The following is an 18,783-nucleotide window of genomic DNA, read 5'->3' as shown; positions in this document are numbered from 1 at the left end:
CCTGAGGCTTGAATCAGCCTGGACCGATTGTTCTCTTAAGGACTCTTTTGACAGTCATGTTTATTTATGGCTATGACTTCAAAGGAGCTCCAGCGAGGAGCCAGAATCCTTGAAATACACTTGGGAGTTCAATGGAGAGTCAATTCTCGCTTCTAAAAGCTTTTGTAACAGCGCAGGTTTGCCGCCTTAATTGACTTGGGAGTCAGTCCGGGAATGGCAACAGCATAACTTGTTTAACTTCTTTTATGTCCTCCAAACATGTATCTGTTTTTTAAAAGACACAGAGGCCTCTCCGGGTCTCTGTTCTTCCCACTGTAACTCCGCACACAGATGTTGTAGAAACTTGGGTCTCCCACTGTTTGGGGACTACGATTCCCATCATCCACAGCCGCTGGTCCTGCTAGCTAGGGATGATGGGAGTTGTAGTCCAAAAACAGCTGGCGACTCAAGTTTGGGAAACCCTGTTGCAGATCATGCAGCTTTTGCCTTGCGTGTTTGCTTGGGTTTTGCTTCTTCATAAGTTGTTTTAAATGTGCAAATAAACGGGATGAAGGAATCGTATGACTTCTTTGATTTCCACTACGTATTTGTAGGGTCAGATGATTATCCTGAACCTATCTTCTGATAGACAACCTAGACAGCATCTTAAAAAGCAGAGGCATCACCTTGCCAACAAAGGTCTGTATTGTTAAAGCTCTGGTTTTCCCAGTAGTGATGCATGGAAGTGAGAGCTGGACCATAAAGAAGGCTGATCGCCAAAGAATGGATGCTTTTGAATTATGGTGCTGGAGGAGACTCTTGAGAGTCCCATGGACTGCAAGAAGATCAAACCTATCCAGTGAGCACTCAGGGAAATCAGCCCTGAGTGCTCACTGGAAGGACAGATCCTGAAGCTGAGGCTCCAATACTTTGGCCACCTCATGAGAAGAGAAGACACCCTGGAAAAGACCCTGATGTTGGGAAACATGGAGGGCACAAGGAGAAGGGGACGAGATGGTTGGATAGTGTTCTCGAAGCTACCAGCATGAGTTTGACCAAACTGCGGGAGGCAGTGGAAGACAGGAGTGCGTGGTGTGCTCTGGTCCATGGGGTCACGAAGAGTCGGACACGACTAAACAACAACAACAATCTTCTGATTTTGTCTGTACAGACCTTGACTAAGATGGAACAGTGGTGGCACAGATTCACATCTCTAGCTATATTTATGCCAACTTGGAAACTTTGAACCTAAGGGGCCTTATGCTGCACTTGTGTGAGGAGCCAATCTCTTTCATTGTGGCATCTCTGGAACTCCCTGCCACAATGAAAGAGATTGTTCTTTAGTTTGTAGTTCTTTAGTTTGTAGTAGCTATTAGAAAGAAAAGGAGTTATGCTTCACAGCTAGCTTCCACGTTATTTATACTTTGCACGAGTCTGGTGCTCAGAATGCACAGTTGTGGGTCCAGTACACTGGGACCTGCTTTCCAGAATTGGAAGGTCTCTGAAAGTGCTCCCGTGGCCTAGCCCGGTCAAAGCAGAACCAGTTGTTGAGCCCAGTCGCTGACATCGGTTGAAAGGCGTACTGACAGGTGGGAGTTGTAGTCTGACAACCTCTGGAAGGTACCAGGTTGTGGGGAGGCTGACCTGGGATAGCTCCGTCGGTAGTGCATGAGACTCGTAGCCCCACGTTGAGCAAAAGATGCCTCCATTGCAAGGGGGCTGGACTGGAACCTTTGCATTCCAGAGATATGCCTCCAAGCCAAGGGAATTCCAGGAGAGGCTGGCCTCAGGAGTTAACAAAATAAGACGGCTGCCTTAGAGATCACTTAGAGATCACGGCGAGATCAAAGTTGCAGCCTACCCTTCGGCAGAGCTAACAGAAGTTATTTCCTCTTGCTGGAGACAGTAAACAACAGGGGGATCAGGAGTGTGATATGAGCCTCTCTCTCCCTATCTTTTTTATTCCTTGGGGCGATGGAATACATTACGGCCACATGACATTCCGGGGGGGGGGGGAAACTCCAGAAAAACACATTCCTTTCGTCTCTCAGATCAGAACTGAACTTCTCGCACAGGTGATGGGAGTTGCAATGCAGTCTGAGGCTGGAAGCAGCACGAGGAAGGGGCGTGGGTCGTGTCTCCCAGATTTTCATTTCATACATGTCAGAGGAGGACGACAGGAGACACCCCAGCAGTAGGGTTTGCTCTTAGGGATTTGCAACACATTTAAAAACATAGAGTATACCAAATCCACTGAAATCAATGAGCCTAAATAGTCAGGCCTACTAAATTAGTCAAAAGGGACGCGGGTGGCACTGTGGGTTAAACCACAGAGCCTAGGGCTTGCCGATCAGAAGGTTGGTGGTTCGAATCCCTTCGACACAACCCCAGAGTCGGTCACGACTGGACCTAATGGTCAGGGGCCCCTTTACTAAATTAGTCACACATCAGAGTAGAACTAGCATGGAATGCCACCCATAAAAATGACAACATCATTCCATTTATGAATTCACACAAAATAAAAAAATGTTTTGTTAATCCTCCATGGGTAAGGTAAAGGTAAAGGGACCCCTGACCGTTAGGTCCAGTCACGGACGACTCTGGGGTTGCGGCGCTCATCTTGCTTTACTGGCCGAGGGAGCTGGGGTACAGTCATGTGGCCAGCATGACTAAGCCGCTTCTGGCGAACCAGAGCAGCACACGGAAACGCCGTTTACCTTCCCACCGGAGCGGTACCTATTTACCTACTTGCACTTTGTGCTTTCGAATTGCTAGGTTGGCAGGAGCAGGGACCAAGCAACGGGAGCTCACCCTGTCGCGGGGATTCGAACCGCCGACCTTCTGATCGGCAAGCCCTAGGCTCTGTGGTTTAACCCACAGCGTCACCCGTGTCCCAATCCTCCATGGAAGGACCACACAAAACATTCATTACGCAAGGATTCCCCCATTGCCATCAGATCCATGCTGGAGGAAAAACAGTGCCTGTTGAATTTCTGGCTGTCATGCAACTGTTAAAAGCACAGGAGCCCTGCTTGTAGAGGAGTGGAGAGAGTTGGTGTGTCATCTGCACATGAACTGTGAAGGCTGAATATTTGGGTAACATATCAGATAAGTTTTCGGATGTTCTGAAGAGGAGCCCCAATTGGCTGCTGGTCGCATTAAAGGTAAAGGTAAAGGTAAAGGTACAGAGACCCCTGACCATTAGGTCCAGTCGTGACCGACTCTCGGGTTGCGGTGCTCATCTTGCTTTATTGGCTAAGGGAGCCGGCGTACAGCGTACATGTGCCCAGCATGACTAAGCCGCTTCTGGCAAACCAGAGCAGCGCACGGAAACACTGTTTACCTTCCCGCCGGAGCGGTACCTATTTATCTACTTGCACTTTGAAGTGCTTTCGAACTGCTAGGTTGGCAGGAGCAGGGACTGAGCAACGGGAGCTCCCTGTCGTGGGGATTCGAACGCCAACCTTCTGATCAGCAAGTCCTAGGCTCTGTGGTTTAACCCACAGCGCCACCCACGTCCCTCTGGTCGCATTATCTCTGGCCAAACAAGTTAGCCAGGTTTTTGAAGCATTTAAAAAACCCTTGAATCTGTTTGAACAGAGATTCCAGCAGGAAAAGGATAAATACATAAACGAAAGTGTGTGTTTGCAGACGACAGTTATTTTATCTAACCTTCTGAAAATCCACCACCTGGAAATTATAAAAGTGTAAGGAAAAGAGAGTCTAAGGGAGGAGGGGGACAATTAGGCACGTGTATTAGCAACAAAACAGGTTGTGATGTTTGAACAAAGGCTTTAATGGCAGCTGAAAAGACTCCTCACGTTCTCTGAAAATCGCACATAGGCTGCAGATAACGCCTTTTGCTAAGCAGCGTGCAATTTGGCTGGCATTGTTGGGAGACGCAGAACCGAGAGATGCCACCTGCATTTTCGGCCTGCAAGACTTCCCAACTACCATCTGACTATGAAGTCATACCAAAAGGACTAATTGGCTGCAAGCACGTATCTGGCACTGAAGACATGCAACTCGCTTGAAAAAATATGAACATGACAAAATAATGGAAGAGAAGATGATTAAGAAGAGTTTGGATTTGATATCCCGCCTTTCACTCCCTTTAAGGAGTCTCAAAGCGGCTACCATTCTCCTTTCCCTTCCTCCCCCACAACAAACACACTGTGAGGTGAGTGGGGCTGAGAGACTTCAGAGAAGTGTGACTAGCCCAAGGTCACCCAGCAGCTGCATGTGGAGGAGCGGGGAAGCGAACCCGGTTCACCAGATTACGAGTCCACCGTTCTTAACCACTACACCACGTTGGCTCTCCCTTCCCTAATGGTGGATTTCACCTACTTGGTCCGAATGCAGTGTTCCAGCGGTGGGATGAGGTCATTATCCTTTCCTTCGATGTAAGTCTGTGAGGTATCTACAGGGGGGAAATCAGGCATCCATTAATGTTGCATGTGAGTGGATCAAGCATACTTAACAGCTGCACGATTACTTTGTTATATTATGTTTGGATACCTGTGCAGAAATAAGTCTTTTGCTTTACAGCAAAATTTCTTTAGGCCCAGTGTTTTGGTGAAGACCACACCCAGTCTTAACCTGAGGAAAGGCTGACCCAAATCACCCTTCAGTCTCATCTTACTTAGGCTGCTGATTTTTTTGGTTGCATCCTTGCCTGTGCACCAGGATATGTGCAAATTTATCGCTTTCTTGTTTCTATTTCCATTGTCGTTTCGTTAGAATAATGCACATTTTCCTGGTGGTGCTATGGGGCCTCTTAAACTTGACTTGGCTTGGGGTTCCAGCATGTCTTCTTCTTTTTGGGTATAACTTTTATTAAATTTTCTGTTTTACAATTTGGAATATTCATTTAAACAACCTTAAAACATCAGTGACTTCTCTTCTTTTCTTTCCATGGTTCATTTTGCATATCATAAATCCCTGCATATTTTACATAAACAGAACCATTCAGTATTCCATTATTACATCCATCAAAACTTGTTTACGCTGTTGAACTTATCTTAATGCTGCTGACGTTTTCAAGTGTACACAATTTCCCCCATATAATAAATAAACATGTTTCAATTTCCTTTATTCTTGTTCTTCTTGTTCTCTTATTCTATATGTTAGGTCTGCAAGTTGCACATATTCCATCAGTTTAAGTTGCCAACCCTCTTTATTTGGGACCTCGTTCATTTTCCATTTTTGGGCTAACAAAACATGGGTCACAGTAGTGGCATACATAGGGGGGTAAAGGGGACCCCTGACCATTAGGTCCAGTCGTGACCAACTCTGGGGTTGCGGCGTTCATCTCGCTTTATTGGCCAATGGAGCCGGCGTACAGCTTCCAGGTCATGTGACCAGCATGACTAAGCCGCTTCTGGCAAACCAGAGCAGTGCACGGAAACGCCGTTTACCTTCCCGCCTGTTTATTTACTTGCACTTTGATGTGCTTTTGAACTGCTAGGTGGGCAGGAGCAGGGACCGAGCAACGGGAGCTCACCCCCTCGCAGGGATTCGAACCGCCGACCTTCTGATCGGCAAGTCCTAGGCTCTGTGGTTTAAACCACAGCGCCACCCGCGTCCCTTTTAGTGGCATACATAAACAACCTTTTTTGACACCTGGGAATTTCCACCTGAATTATCTCCAACAAAAAGAACTCTGTGTGTGTTTTTTGAAAAGTACTTGGTTCCAGCATGTCTGAATCTGGCCCTGTTGCTGTGTTCTAAAAGGAATTTCCCCTTTCCTATCTTCGGGCTGGAGAAATCAGATTGTCCCTTTGACAGAGGAACTGGGTGTAGAAAAAGCAGGGGTGGGATTCACCCCCCCCTTTGCAGGACATGGGCCTTGGGGGCAACATTTTGGGGGTGCCTTTGTTGAGCGTGACCAGAGGCAAAAGCAAGCAGAGCAGCAACTGCGACCCCTGAAATGCAGGCATCTTTCGCCCAACACGGGACTTGAACCCGCAACCCTATGATTCAGAGTCTCATGCTCTACCGACTGAGCTATCAAGGCAGAGGTTTCTAGACATAAACATCTCTCCATCACCCAGGTAAGCAAGTGGCAGCTTCAGAATTCAAAGACTTATCCCAGCCAGGCAAAAGCATTCTGTCTCTATAAAATGCTTCTCTCTTTTTCCAGGTGGAGCTTTAACTTCCTTGGTCAGTTTTCCTGAAAGTGCTGTAGCCCAACATTTTGGGGACATATGCAAATGTTAATAATAATAATAATAATTTATTTATACCCCACCCTCCCCAGCCAAGACAGGGTGGCTAACACCAGGTATAAAAACAATTGATTAAAATACCACTTAAAGATTCATCATGCTAATTGTTGTGCAAAGGGTGCGTGGATTTTTATCAGGATCATGGCTGGGGAGGGAAGGGTTAAGCATTCCCTCCCTGTGTGGCTGCAGTATCGCACCCTCCGGCCATGGAGGGAACTGGGACTTTTTAAAATAAAAGCCAGACGGTTCTGCCAGCCACGAAACTGAAGCGCCATCTATTTGGGCCCTAAATTCGGGCCACTTCTGGCAATATGATAAAGGGAGAAAAAGGGAGGCAGGGCCCAGCCCTGGGGGGGGGGGGTCAAATGCTTTTGGAAACCAAAAGGGAGGTGGGGGAGAATTTCAGAGCTCAGCACCAAATTCCACTCTCCTGCGGCTTCGTTTTCCCGTCGGGCTGAACGACATCTCTCTGTTTCACAACACCCACTGCCTCTCTCCCCTGCCGTTCCTCTATGAATAGAAGCCCACAGCTCTGGAGCTACTGGCAGCCGGGGTTGCCAGGATGGTTAGACGCGTGGGTGCATTTGGAATGAAAGCAAAGAGTTTTCCTCCGTTCAAACTGCGACGCGACAATACGCTGAAGAACAAGGAAAGGGCTGGAAAAGTTTGAGCCTTGCAGGTACCCTGGCAGCAGGCTGGGGGTGAAAAATGTAAAAAAAGCCAGAGTTATGAAGGCGTCTAAAGTGAAACTTAGTACATGAACCACAGCTGCAGGAAGTCAACAGGAAGCAGCTTTTCTCAAGCTACGGACTACAATTCCCATCATCCATGACCACTGGGCTGGGGGTGATGGGAGTTGTAGTCAACCACATGCAGGGACCCAAAGTTTAAGGAGTCTGGGATGGTAAATAAGGAGAGTTGACGGATGCCACCATGAAATTGCATCTGTTTTGAATGGTGATCCAGAAATAGGATTTTGCAAATTTCAAGAAAGTGAGACTGAGCAATGCAGTGTGGGAAGACTTTAAGCTAGGGGTTGCCAACTGTTTTCCCAATAGCCCCTGCTGCTGTGCTTGTAGCAGCAGGTTGATGTGCAAGAATTAAGCAGGTGAGGCTCATTCAACAATTTAATCTGCTTTTCATGTGGACTGGGATGATGTAAAGGTGCGAGTCCTTCAAACCAGAACTGAAGACCAGGATCAAATCATGGTTTGAAAAGTTGTCTTAAACCATAGTTTGCTGGCTCGCTCAAATGTAAAAGCAAACTGTGGTTTGATCAAACTTATTCAGCTGGGCATGCCAAGAGGGAAGAGAAGGGGAGGAATGGAGCTCACAGAACTTGTCCTTGCCTTCCAAAACATGGTTTGGAAAATCAGGGATGAGACGTCTGAAGGCATCCTAAGTCTCTTCATGAAATTCACGATTAAAAATCACACGCCCACCCCAGTTTCAATCTTTTGTTTGTCTCCCTACCGACGGTTAGACGGATCTCGTCTTGCTGATTGGCTAAGCCGTCGTAGTAATAGAGGTCAAACCGCCTCTCGGTTTTCCAGTCTGCGAGCAGGTCCTTCCGCAAGCAGAAGAGCACGCTGAAATGGCTTTCGCTGCACACAACCCAGATTGGGAACTTGGGGGTCTTCAGGTAACAGCCAACCTGAGCAAAGAGGAGGGGGGGGGAAGTGCACACATTTAGGACAAGGTTAGATTTTCACAACTGGATAATGCCCAAAGGCTCTTTCAATCTTATTTTCACTGTGGAAGACCACAAGTATTTTAAGAAGTGGGAGGAAAGTCCCTTCAAATGTCGTTTCTGTTTCCTAGCAAAAATCACAATCATAATAATTTATTTATATTCCACTCATCTGACTGTGTCGCCCCAGCCACTCGGGGTGGCTTCCAGCAAATTATTTTGCTAGGTGAGAACGTTTCCTCTTCAACGTGATACTCTACAGCCTTTTAAATGTGTCTGTGGGAAGGAGGGCGTTACTGTTTTGCTGTTTTGCTTTACTTATCTACTGGTTTTTATTCCGTGAAGCGCCCTGAGATCTTATGATGAAGGGCAGTTATAAATCTAATAAAATAATAATAATAATAAAACCACAGTAAAACATCACACGTTAAAAACTCCCCTAAACAGGGCTGCCTTCAGATGTCTTCTAAAAGGCAGATAGTTGTTTATTTGCTTTTCTTTTTTAAAAAACTTTTTTTATTCAAAATTAAAACAAAACATACTATCCAGAAACTTATCATCCTTACTCCCCCCATTTTTCCTCCCTCCCCCACCCTCCCACACAAAACCCACCCACCCCCACCCCCGACTTCCCTCAGTTCCAGTCTTTGATTTCTCTAAGAATGCTGTTTTCTGCTTATTACACTGTTGTATAGATCCTCAAACTATTTAGCTGATTATTATCAATAAAAACTTTATGAATGTTTATTCAAAGCCAGCCAAGGAGTTCAGTTCGCTTTGTTGCGTCTTCAAATACTTCAAAGGGTTCCCATTCATCTTTAAAGTCACAGTTATCCTTGTCCCGTAGCTTATATGTCAGTTTTGCCAGTTCTGCATAGTCCATCAATTTTTCTTGCCATGATTCTTTAGTTGGGGTTTCTTCAGTCTTCCATCCTTGTGCTATTAAAACTCTCGTGGCTGTTGTCACATACATGAAGTTGTTTATTTCCTTGACATCTGGTGGGAGGGCGTTCCACAGGGAGGGCGCCACTACCGAGAAGGCCCTCTGCTTGCTTTCCTGTAACTTTGCTTCTTGCAGGGAGGGAACCACCAGAAGGCCCTTGGAGCTGGACCTCAGTGTCCGGGCTGAACGATGGGGGCGGAGATGCTCCTTCAGGTCTACTGGGCCAAGGCCATTTAGGGCTTTCAAGGTCAGCACCAACATTTTGAATTGTGCTTGGAAATGTAGCAGCTTAATTCCATACTGCTGATGTGACATTTGAAAGCCTAGGCATTGTTGGCAAGGCCAGTTGGCATCTCTTTGAGTGAGAAGGACCCGTGTTGTGAACAACATCAGACGAGCCCTGTTGAATCTGGCCAAAGACCCATCTGATCCATCATTGCGTTCTCCCATCCTAAGCTCTTGTGATTCCTAGCAGCTCAACACCACCACCTGTCTGGCCCAAAGGAAAAGGTGGGTGAACATTTGATCATATGTGGTGGAACTGTAAGGTGGTAAAAAGATTTTGGGAAATGATATATCATGAGTTGAAAAACAAATGTTTAAAATAACCTTTGTTAAAAAGCCCGAAGCCTTCCTTTTAGGAATTCTAGGTGCCGAAATCCCAAAGGAACAGAAAAGACTATTTATGTATGTGGTCACGGCTGCCTGGATGTTATTGGCCCAGAGATGGAAAGAAGATAAAGTCCCTACCAGAGAAGAATGAAAGATGAAGTTAATGGACTATGCAGAAATGGTTAAAATGACCAGAAGAGTCAGAAATAAGAAAGACCAAAATTTTAACAAGGAATGGGATTTTTTTTTTTAAAAAAAAACCAACTTATCTTAAAGACCATTGTAAACAGTTAAAAGTAGGATAGGAATATCACTTGTAGTTTAAGGTTAATTCAGGACATAATGGAAGAGGTAAAAGGTTTGGATTATCATAAAAGATGCAGGAGGAATTGTTTAATAATAGGACACACAAACTCCAGGAGATTCCTGTTTTTATGATTTATGCTCGATATATCTCTGCAAAATTTTAAGTTGAAAAACCAAATAAATATTTAAAAAAGAAAAGAAAAGGTGGGTGAACATGCAGGTTATAACAGTGTAATAATAATTATAATAATAATAATTTTTATTTATATCCCGCCCTCCCCAGCCGAAGCCGGGCTCAGGGCGGCTAACAACAATCAAATAATCCAACATTCTAAAAACATCTCATTCTAAAAATTAATTAAAATCAAATTGATGGCAACCGTTAAGCAAAATTCTGTGCAGATTGCCAGAGGAGGGAGTCAGGCTGCGCCCTGACCAAAGGCCTGGTGGAACAGCTCTATCTTGCAGGCCCTGTAGGGAATAATAAAAAATATTTCAAAAGAAGAAGAAGTGAGTGGTAGGAGCAGATTCAGAGGGGCTCTTGTCTGTGGGTCCCTTAACGAGTCACCATCAAATGTCCAATGATGTGGACCTTTGACGCCAGTTCTGAATGGAACAACTGACCTGCTTTCTTTTCGATTGAACAATTAGATAACCCTATTTCCACCCCCTCATTGGGGGGATAAACCGTTCTCTGCTTCATTACTTTGATAATGACTATTTTTAAAGCCATTGTTCCAGACAATGGTTTGTTTGTTTGTTTCTTGGGTAAATTTTTGATTTGCGAACAGAGGCCCGCAGTTATAAATACGCCGTCAGAATTAAACAAAGAGAGAGAAAGAGAGCGCAAAAGGTAAATTTCAAAAGGGGGAAAGATAATATCGCAAGGATTTCCTTTCGAACGCATGCATATGGAAGCGTTTTGAAAAGCAAACAAGCCGTTCAACTCTTTCCCACTCCAGAAGAAACAAATTCTCAAGAATGCCGTTTGATGTGAAATGAGAAACACATTGAAACATTTCTCCGGAGCGAAACCGCAAATGCCGCTCAATTAAAAGATTTTCAAACTTTCTAGCTTCAAGGAGCCTTTCCCACATCTATTTGTTCTTTAAAAACAGACGACAAAAAACCCCTCCATGACCAACACAGAATGCCTGTAACTTGCATAGCAGGGACAGACAGAATAATAATAATAATAATAATTTATTATTTATACCGCACCCATCTGGCTGAGTTTCCCCAGCCACTCTGGGCGGCTCCCAATCAGTGTTAAAAACAGTACAGCATTACATATTAAAAACTTCCCTGAACAGGGTTGCCTTAAGATGTCTTCTGAATGTCAGGTAATTATTTATCTCTTTGACATCTGATGGGAGGGCGTTCCACAGGGCGGGCGCCACTACCGAGAAGGCCCTCTGTCTGGTTCCCTGTAGCCTCACTTCTCGCAATGAGGGAACCGCCAGAAGGCCCTCGGCGCTGGATCTCAGTGTCCGGGCTGAACGATGGGGGTGGAGACGCTCCTTCAGGTATACAGGACTGAGGCCGTTTAGGGCTTTAAAGGTCAGCACCAACACTTTGAATCGTGCTTGGAAACGTACTGGGAGCCAATGCAGATCTCTCAGAACCAGTGTTATGTGGTCCTGGCGGCCACTCCCAGTCACCAATCTAGCTGCCGCATTCTGGATTAATTGCAGTTTCCGGGTCACCTTCAAAGGTAGCCCCACGTAGAGCGCATTGCAGTAGTCCAAGCGTGAGATAACTAGAGCATGCACTACTCTGGCGAGACAGTTCGCGGGCAGGTAGGGTCTTAGCCTGCGTACCAGGTGGAGCTGGTAGACAGCTGCCCTGGACACAGAGTTAACCTGCCCCTCCATGGACAGCTTTGAGTCCAAGAAAGCAAGGCTGGAGCTACCGGTAGATTTTTGGGTGGTTTGCAGAACATTGTCAAATATCTCTGACTCTCCACAGTTTAACAAGAACAGCGAGGAAGAAGAAGAAGAAGAAGAAGAAGAAGAAGAAGAAGAAGAAGAAGAAGAAGAAGAAAGACCTCTGGATGCATTTGCCCAGAGTCTGATTGGCACCTCTCCTATGCCTGCAAATTTCATTCACTTTTGTAAAAACGGGATGGAAAGTTATATCCAAATAATGAGTCCAATTGGGAAAACACAGAGCAGCTCTGAAACAGATCAAGTTGCTTTGCAAAGCTACAGATATAGATGCATGTCACATCTTGTGGCTGGTGCCTATCTACAGCCTATATATTTTCAAAGTTAAACTGTGGATAGCCAGCTTTCAAAATGCTATAGTTGTGCAGAGATGAACGAAGTATCAGATCAGAGCGCAGAACAAACCTTTCACCTCTTTTGATTGGTTCCAAGACATTCCCAGCAATCCACTGTTGTGGGGAAAATGGTGGGTCCAATATGATCAGAATAACTGCATACCTCACTGCCCTTCTGACCAATGGAACTCTTGCTTTATCTCATAAGTCTGAGCAGTCGTTTTCATTTTTTGGGGGAAATGTCAACCTCTTTTACAATGAGGCCTCTTCAAAGGCATAGCAATTGCCAGCTCCCCAGGAGGAGTTCATGCCTGTTTGACTTCATTCCATGCTTCCCGGATGGTGAATCAATTCCTCTCAACAAGGTGACCCTGGTCACTTCGAGCACAAAAGTTCTTAACACCCAAAGGCATTTTGCCCCTTTGTTACAGCTGAGAGGCAGAATCTTGCCTGTAGCTAGTTAGAGGGGGGTGATAGGAATGAAGCCCGGACTGCTTCTCTGCCTTCAATGCTTGCAACATCCCAAAATGCAAATAGAGGGTGGGGAATCAGGTTATTGCCATGTTTTGCAAGATAAAAGGAAGGCATTACAGCAAACAAGGCGCCCCAACAAATTGCCAAGGAGGTTACACTGGATAGTGCAGAGAAGGGAGCTAATAATGAGGAGGAGGGATGGATGAAATTCAAAGACTATTTAGTTAAATATGTTAAGATAGCTTAATTGGAAAAGCTTGCAAATTCCAGATAGGCTTAGGATTTAATTATGTGATTTTAGAGAACAATATGTTTAAAGTCAAAATGAAAACAAAGTAAGAGGTTAAGTGATTAAGTTAATTTTATGAGAAAATAGGTTTTGGAAAATTGTTACAATGATATACACTGAAATGCAGCCAGGGGGATTTGAGGAAGTCACTTAACAATGTTACTAAGATTGGATCAAGTACAGTTAAGGTGTATGTGTGTTTGTTTGTTTAAAATTTTGGAAAACCAATTTTTTTAAAATAATAATAATAATAGCAATAATTTATTTCGTTTATGAATCACATCCTATGAAACATCTCAAAGCAATTTAGCATCAAAAACACACATAACATGATTTCATATATGAGAAGAATTTCAAAACCGATACAGATTACAGGCTGGGTTAAAAAACAACACCACCTCTATTTGAAAGGCCTGTTGAAAAAGGATAGGTTTTGATAGGTGCTGAAAAGACGCAATGCCTGCCTGAAGCAAGATGGGAGGGAGTTGCAAGTATTTGACATCAACACAGACCTTTTTCCTGCATCTGCAAAGCATTTCACACTGATTATCTCAGAATGCCTTTGGTACAAGAAACAGAAGCGACCTGGATTTTTTTGGAGACCTTTTTCTTTGATGGTTCTCTTTTCCTTTTCTGTTATCCCACCTCTCTAGGTGGGATAAAAGAACTCCATCGTTCTTTATGACATCCTCACCCCTGTACACATGCCCCACAATGCCCTGGAAGGATGCCGGGTCCGGGGCGTTGTGGTGGATGCAAAATGGCGTCCCGACACCACAGGAGTTGTCCCTGTCCCTTGCAGGGACGGCACAGAACGCAGTGAAACAAGGGCATGGAACCATTTCAAGTTTGATGTCCTTCTTCCCTCCTGACTGATCTTCTGAGGGCCACATACAGGTGTTGGATGGAGCCAAAGGTCAAAGTGTGTGGTGCAGGATAGAAGGCCAGTCTCTCAGCTTCCACACTGGCTATGCAGCCTCTGCTGAAATGCCACTGGCGAAGGTAAAGGTAAAGGGACCCCTGGCCATTAGGTCCAGTCGTGGCCCACTCTGGGGTTGCGGTGCTCATCTCGCTTTATTGGCTGAGGGAGCCAGCGTACAGCTTCCGGGTCATGTGGCCAGCATGACTAAGTCGCTTCTGGCGAACCAGAGCAGCGCCCGGAAACGCCGTTTACCTTCCCGCCAGAGCGGTACCTATTTATCTACTTGCACTTTGGCGTGCTTTCAAACTGCTAGGTTGGCAGGAGCAGGGACAGAATAATATTTTTTCTATGATAAATTAAAATAAAAAATTATGCCACATACCCTTTGAAACCCTTTCATATACCTCAGCAGGGAGGAGTACCACAAAGCAACCTTCCCCCTTAATAATATGTTTAGGTGAAAGACAACATGGCCACCCAACATTTTATAATCCAGAATTATTGGTCTGAATAGTCCAATCTACAAGAGATCCCCTTCAAACTTAGGTTTTAATATAATGGTTCTCTCAGGAGCTGTGTCTCCCACTAAGTAGTCATTCATACCCAATGTTACTTTGGATGACAAGATGCTTTTATATTACTGATAATATTCACAGGAAAAGCCAACTGGGCCTGAAGCCATATTTTAACTTACTGCTCAGACTTTTCTTATAGTTTCTTTTACATCTTTAACTCTGATATGAGTTTCCAAGAAGCTAAATCGTCACCATCCAATCAATCAAAATGCATTTTCTTCTCTGCTGTTGAAACCACATTCTGATTGGATATATTTCACAAAATCTATCACCTGCCGACATCTCTCCCTTCTAACACTTCTTACTGGCCATGACAATTCCATACGACTTGCTCACCCCCAAAACAAAATTACATCTTTACTGCCCGTCATTCGAACATGTGGTAAACCAGTCTCCCAATAACAGATTCCCATCAGTTCAAACTCCCAAGCTCAATCCTTGCCGAGTTTACAGTCAATCAAAAGCTCCAGGTCAGTTTCTTGACATCAAATGTCCAACTCAGCTCTATAAATAATGTTTCCAGCACCACTCCTTGGCTTGAACAAGGGTTGCCAGCACAGTTTATTGAAAGATGTTCCCATCACAGTCCATTTATCAGATTCCCAACAAGGCTAAAATCAAGTACTTGCTCCCCATTCTCTTTGAAACGAAACACGAGGTGCATCTTGCCTATGGGACCAGTTGCTCTATTTGTGTCCACCCCACCCACCCCGGTGGCTCCGCTTTGGGCAAGGACCACAGCTCACTTGTAGAACACAAAGTTTTCATGCGAAAGCTCCCAGGTTAAATTCCTGGCATCTCCAAGGCTGGGAAAGAGATGGCCAACATTCTTGAGAGACGGTACCAGCCAGTGTTGACAATATTGCAGTAGACGGACCTGTTTTTCTCCCCCTCTCATAATACCAGCACTCAAGAGCCATCCTATGAAGATTCAGAACAGACAAAAGCACACAACGCATAAAGGACGGAACTCACTATCTCAAGATGTAATGATGGACTACAATCTAACAGCTAGGCAGTTATTCCCAAGTATGTGCACTATGGAGCAGTTGCAGCAACAGAGGACACCCCCCTCCATCAGTTTATGTACCTTTGCCCGATGGGGCTGCATGCACACAAAGACTACGCCTGCATGGAAGCTGCCTCTGCTCATCCCTCTTCAATCTGCTACTGGTTCTGGGAGAGGGTGGTGCAGGAGAGAGTGGAGATGAACCCGGCCCTTCACCTGCCTGATCTGCCTCTTCCTCCAGCCCACCCTGTGCTGGACCCTCCAGCTCTGAAGCTTTCCCCTGCCTTCAACTCTTGCCTCCTGGCTGGTACAGGTCCCCACAAATCACTGGGCTCCTCTCCCGAGTCAGACTCCGGCACCGCTTCCCTGCTGCACACCCGCCAGTCTCCAATATCATCCACCATTGGCATGAAATGAAATTACTTATAGGGCTACTCGACAGCATCTTAAAAAGCAGAGACATCACCTTGCCAACAAAGGTCCGTATAGTTAAAGTCATGGTTTTCCCAGTAGTGATGTATAGAAGTGAGAGCTGGACCATAAAGAAGGCTGATCGCTGAAAAATGGATGCTTTTGAATTATGGTGCTGGAGGAGACTCTTGAGAGTCCCATGGACTGCAAGAAGATCAAACCTATCCATTCTGAAGGAAATCAGCCCTGAGTGCTCACTGGAAGGACAGATCCTGAAGCTGAGGCTCCAGTACTTTGGCCACCTCAGGAGAAGAGAAGACTCCCTGGAAAAGACCCTGATGTTGGGAAAGATGAAGAGCACAAGGAGAAGGGGACGACAGAGGACGAGATGGTTGGATAGTGTTCTCGAAGCCACCAGCATGAGTTTGACCAAACTGCGGGAGGCAGTGGAAGACAGGAGTGCCTGGCGTGCTCTGGTCCATGGGGTCACGAAGAGTCAGACACGACTAAATGACTAAACAACAACAAAAACTTGTAGGGCATTGCCAGCCCTGGAATTCTATTAATCCATAAACACACACACACACACACACACACACACACACACACTTAGGCAGAGGCCTGTTAGATCAGGCCCGTTCTCACAGGGGCCAAGTAGAGGCCCATGGAAAACCTGTAAGCCGGACACGAGCTTCTTCCAGGAGGGTGAAGGATTTGTCATTAATAAAACGCATTCCCATATGGACAGGCCACATCTGAAAATAAACACAAGGACCAGGCTGCTCTATGATCACTTGCAGATTTGAATGGGAATGGAGAACATGAAAGGCAATGAAGAGAGGAGAGAGGATGGAAAGAATCGAGAGGTTCAGAATAAATATAACAAGCTCAGATCTTGACAGGGAGGTCAATCAACTCTGTGAAGCAGCAGCAAAAAATAGCTAATGCTACTCTAGGCTGCACTAACAGAAATAGAATGTCCCGATTAACGGAAGTCATAAAAAAGGTAAAGGACCCCTGACAGTTAAGTCCAGTCATGAAGGACTCTGGGGTTGCGGCACTCATCTTGCTTTACAGGCCGAGGGAGCTGGTGTTTGTCCACTTCCACGGACAGTTTTTCCGGGTCATGTGGCCAGCATGACTAAGCCGCTTCTGGTGAAACCAGAGCAGCACACGGAAACGCCATTTACCTTCCTGCCGGAGCGGTACCTATTTATCTACTTGCACTTTGACGTGCTTTCGAACTGCTAGGTTGGCAGGAGCTGGGACAGAGCAACAAGAGCTCACCCCATTGTGGGGATTCGAACTGCCGACCTTCCGATCGGTAAGCCCAAGGCTCAGTGGTTTACACCACAGCACCACCCACGTCCCTAAGGGAAGTCATAGTACCGCTCTATTCTGCCTTGGTCAGACCACACCTGGAATACTGTGTCCAGTTCTGGGCACGGCAATTTAAGGATATTGACAGAGGAGGGCAACCAAGATGATAAAGGGTCTAGAAACCAAGCCTTATGAGGAACGTTTGAGGGGGTTCGGCATGATTAGCTTGGAAAATAGGGGACTGAGGGGAGATATGAGAGCCATCTTCAAATATCTCAAGGGCTGTCCCATGGAAGATGGAGCAAGCTTGTTTTCTCCTGCTCTGGAGGCTAGGACCCGAACCAATGGATTCAAGTTACAAGACAGGAGATTCCAACAAAAACCTCAAGAAGAACTGTCTGATAGTAAGAGCTGCTTGACAGTCATGCCGGGGATTAAACCTGTGACCTTCTGCATGCAAGGCTGACTCATGCTCTATCATGAAGCTACAGCCTTCCCCCGTGGACAAAAAGCCCAACCGTGCTTGGAAAGCCATAGGTTCCCTAGCCCTGCATTTATCCTTGAAGACGTGTCTCTCTCCCTACTGCTCTTCCATTCCTGTTTTCAGTTACTACGAGTTAATTCAGTGCTGACTGAGCCCATTTGCTGACATTTCGGGCAGGGGAATTAAGTGTGTGTGTGTGATTGCAGAGGTTTGGGTTCAGCTTGGTTTCTGGTCATGCCAGCTTGCTTAAAGGAGTATTACGAGCCTCTCTCTTGTTTACACACCAGCGGTTGAGAGGAGACAGCACGCCCGCTCTCCCCCAGCCCGCTTTAGAACCGAGCCGAGGAAGAATTAAACCCACTAGAATTTCATTTGCTTCCCTTGTGCGCCTGGAGACTTAATCATTCCAACACACAGTGGTGGGGCACATGTTCTCAATAATTATATATTATATATACCCAGCCTCTTTGCATCAGGAGTTTCACTTAAGGCAAAAAATGGGCATGCCCTTTTGCAGGGATTTCTGCAATTGATTAAGTCACTCACCAGGAGCCCAATTTCCCCCAGACGCCGTATGTTAATCAAACGCTAGAATCCCTTTAGAGTACAGGGCGAAATGTGGGATATTTACTTATTTATGGCATGTATTACTTAGGCTTCTCAGATGCCTCGTGAACAAGCTCTCTGGGCATCACGCACGTCAGTGAGAAATGTGACCAATTAGACTGTGCTCTAAGCAGGATAAAATAAAAAGTGACAATAAACCTCAAGAATCTAATGCAGGCTAAAACCAACCAATGTAAAATGCAACAGAAATCACAGGAGCTAAAGACAACCCCCAAAAAGCAAGCGCTAGAAGCAACAACCATACCAGAGAGGGAGACAGAGAAATCTAGGCCACCTTTGCACCAGTCGACGGAAGGTTTGGACTGGGTTGGAGTGTCGCTCGGCCCAATCCTGCCTGCCTCCCATCAGCACAGAACCGCCACACAAAATGGTTGTTGACTGTACTCTGTTTCCAATCGGTATGTTTCCCGTCAATTCCTGATGGCATCCTGGAACTTCCCAAACCACAAACATTTTGGTTTTCGTTTTTTGGACCCATGTTTGCGTTTTCCAAGCAGCGACAACATGATAACATGGGGGAAGCTTTGGAGAACAACTAATACAGCAAAATGACCTGTGGATGGCCCAGTATGAATCTGCCATTGGTTCACCATTATTGCATCATGGACATTCCAGTCCAACGCAGGGCCTTTAT

General features: G+C 45.6%; 1 protein-coding gene across 2 annotated transcripts in view; it reads right to left on the bottom strand.

Annotated features, from left to right (window-relative positions):
• The window catches only part of MINDY4 (MINDY lysine 48 deubiquitinase 4), a 97,853-nt gene that overhangs the window by 4,699 nt on the left and 74,371 nt on the right, over positions 1-18,783 (bottom strand). For both annotated transcript variants that reach the window (XM_082192289.1, XM_082192290.1), the window contains exons 16-17: positions 7,680-7,860; positions 4,327-4,399 (exon numbers count right to left, since the gene is read on the bottom strand). In XM_082192289.1, coding sequence (XP_082048415.1) covers positions 4,327-4,399; positions 7,680-7,860 — 254 coding nt within the window. The remainder of the gene's footprint in view (positions 1-4,326; positions 4,400-7,679; positions 7,861-18,783) is intronic.

Source organism: Podarcis vaucheri, assembly GCF_965113315.1.
Source record: "Podarcis vaucheri genome assembly, chromosome: 12".
Lineage (NCBI taxonomy): Eukaryota > Metazoa > Chordata > Lepidosauria > Squamata > Lacertidae > Podarcis > Podarcis vaucheri.
The sequence above is the reverse complement of the archived record's forward strand: the minus strand, read 5'-3'. Positions and strand labels throughout refer to the sequence as shown.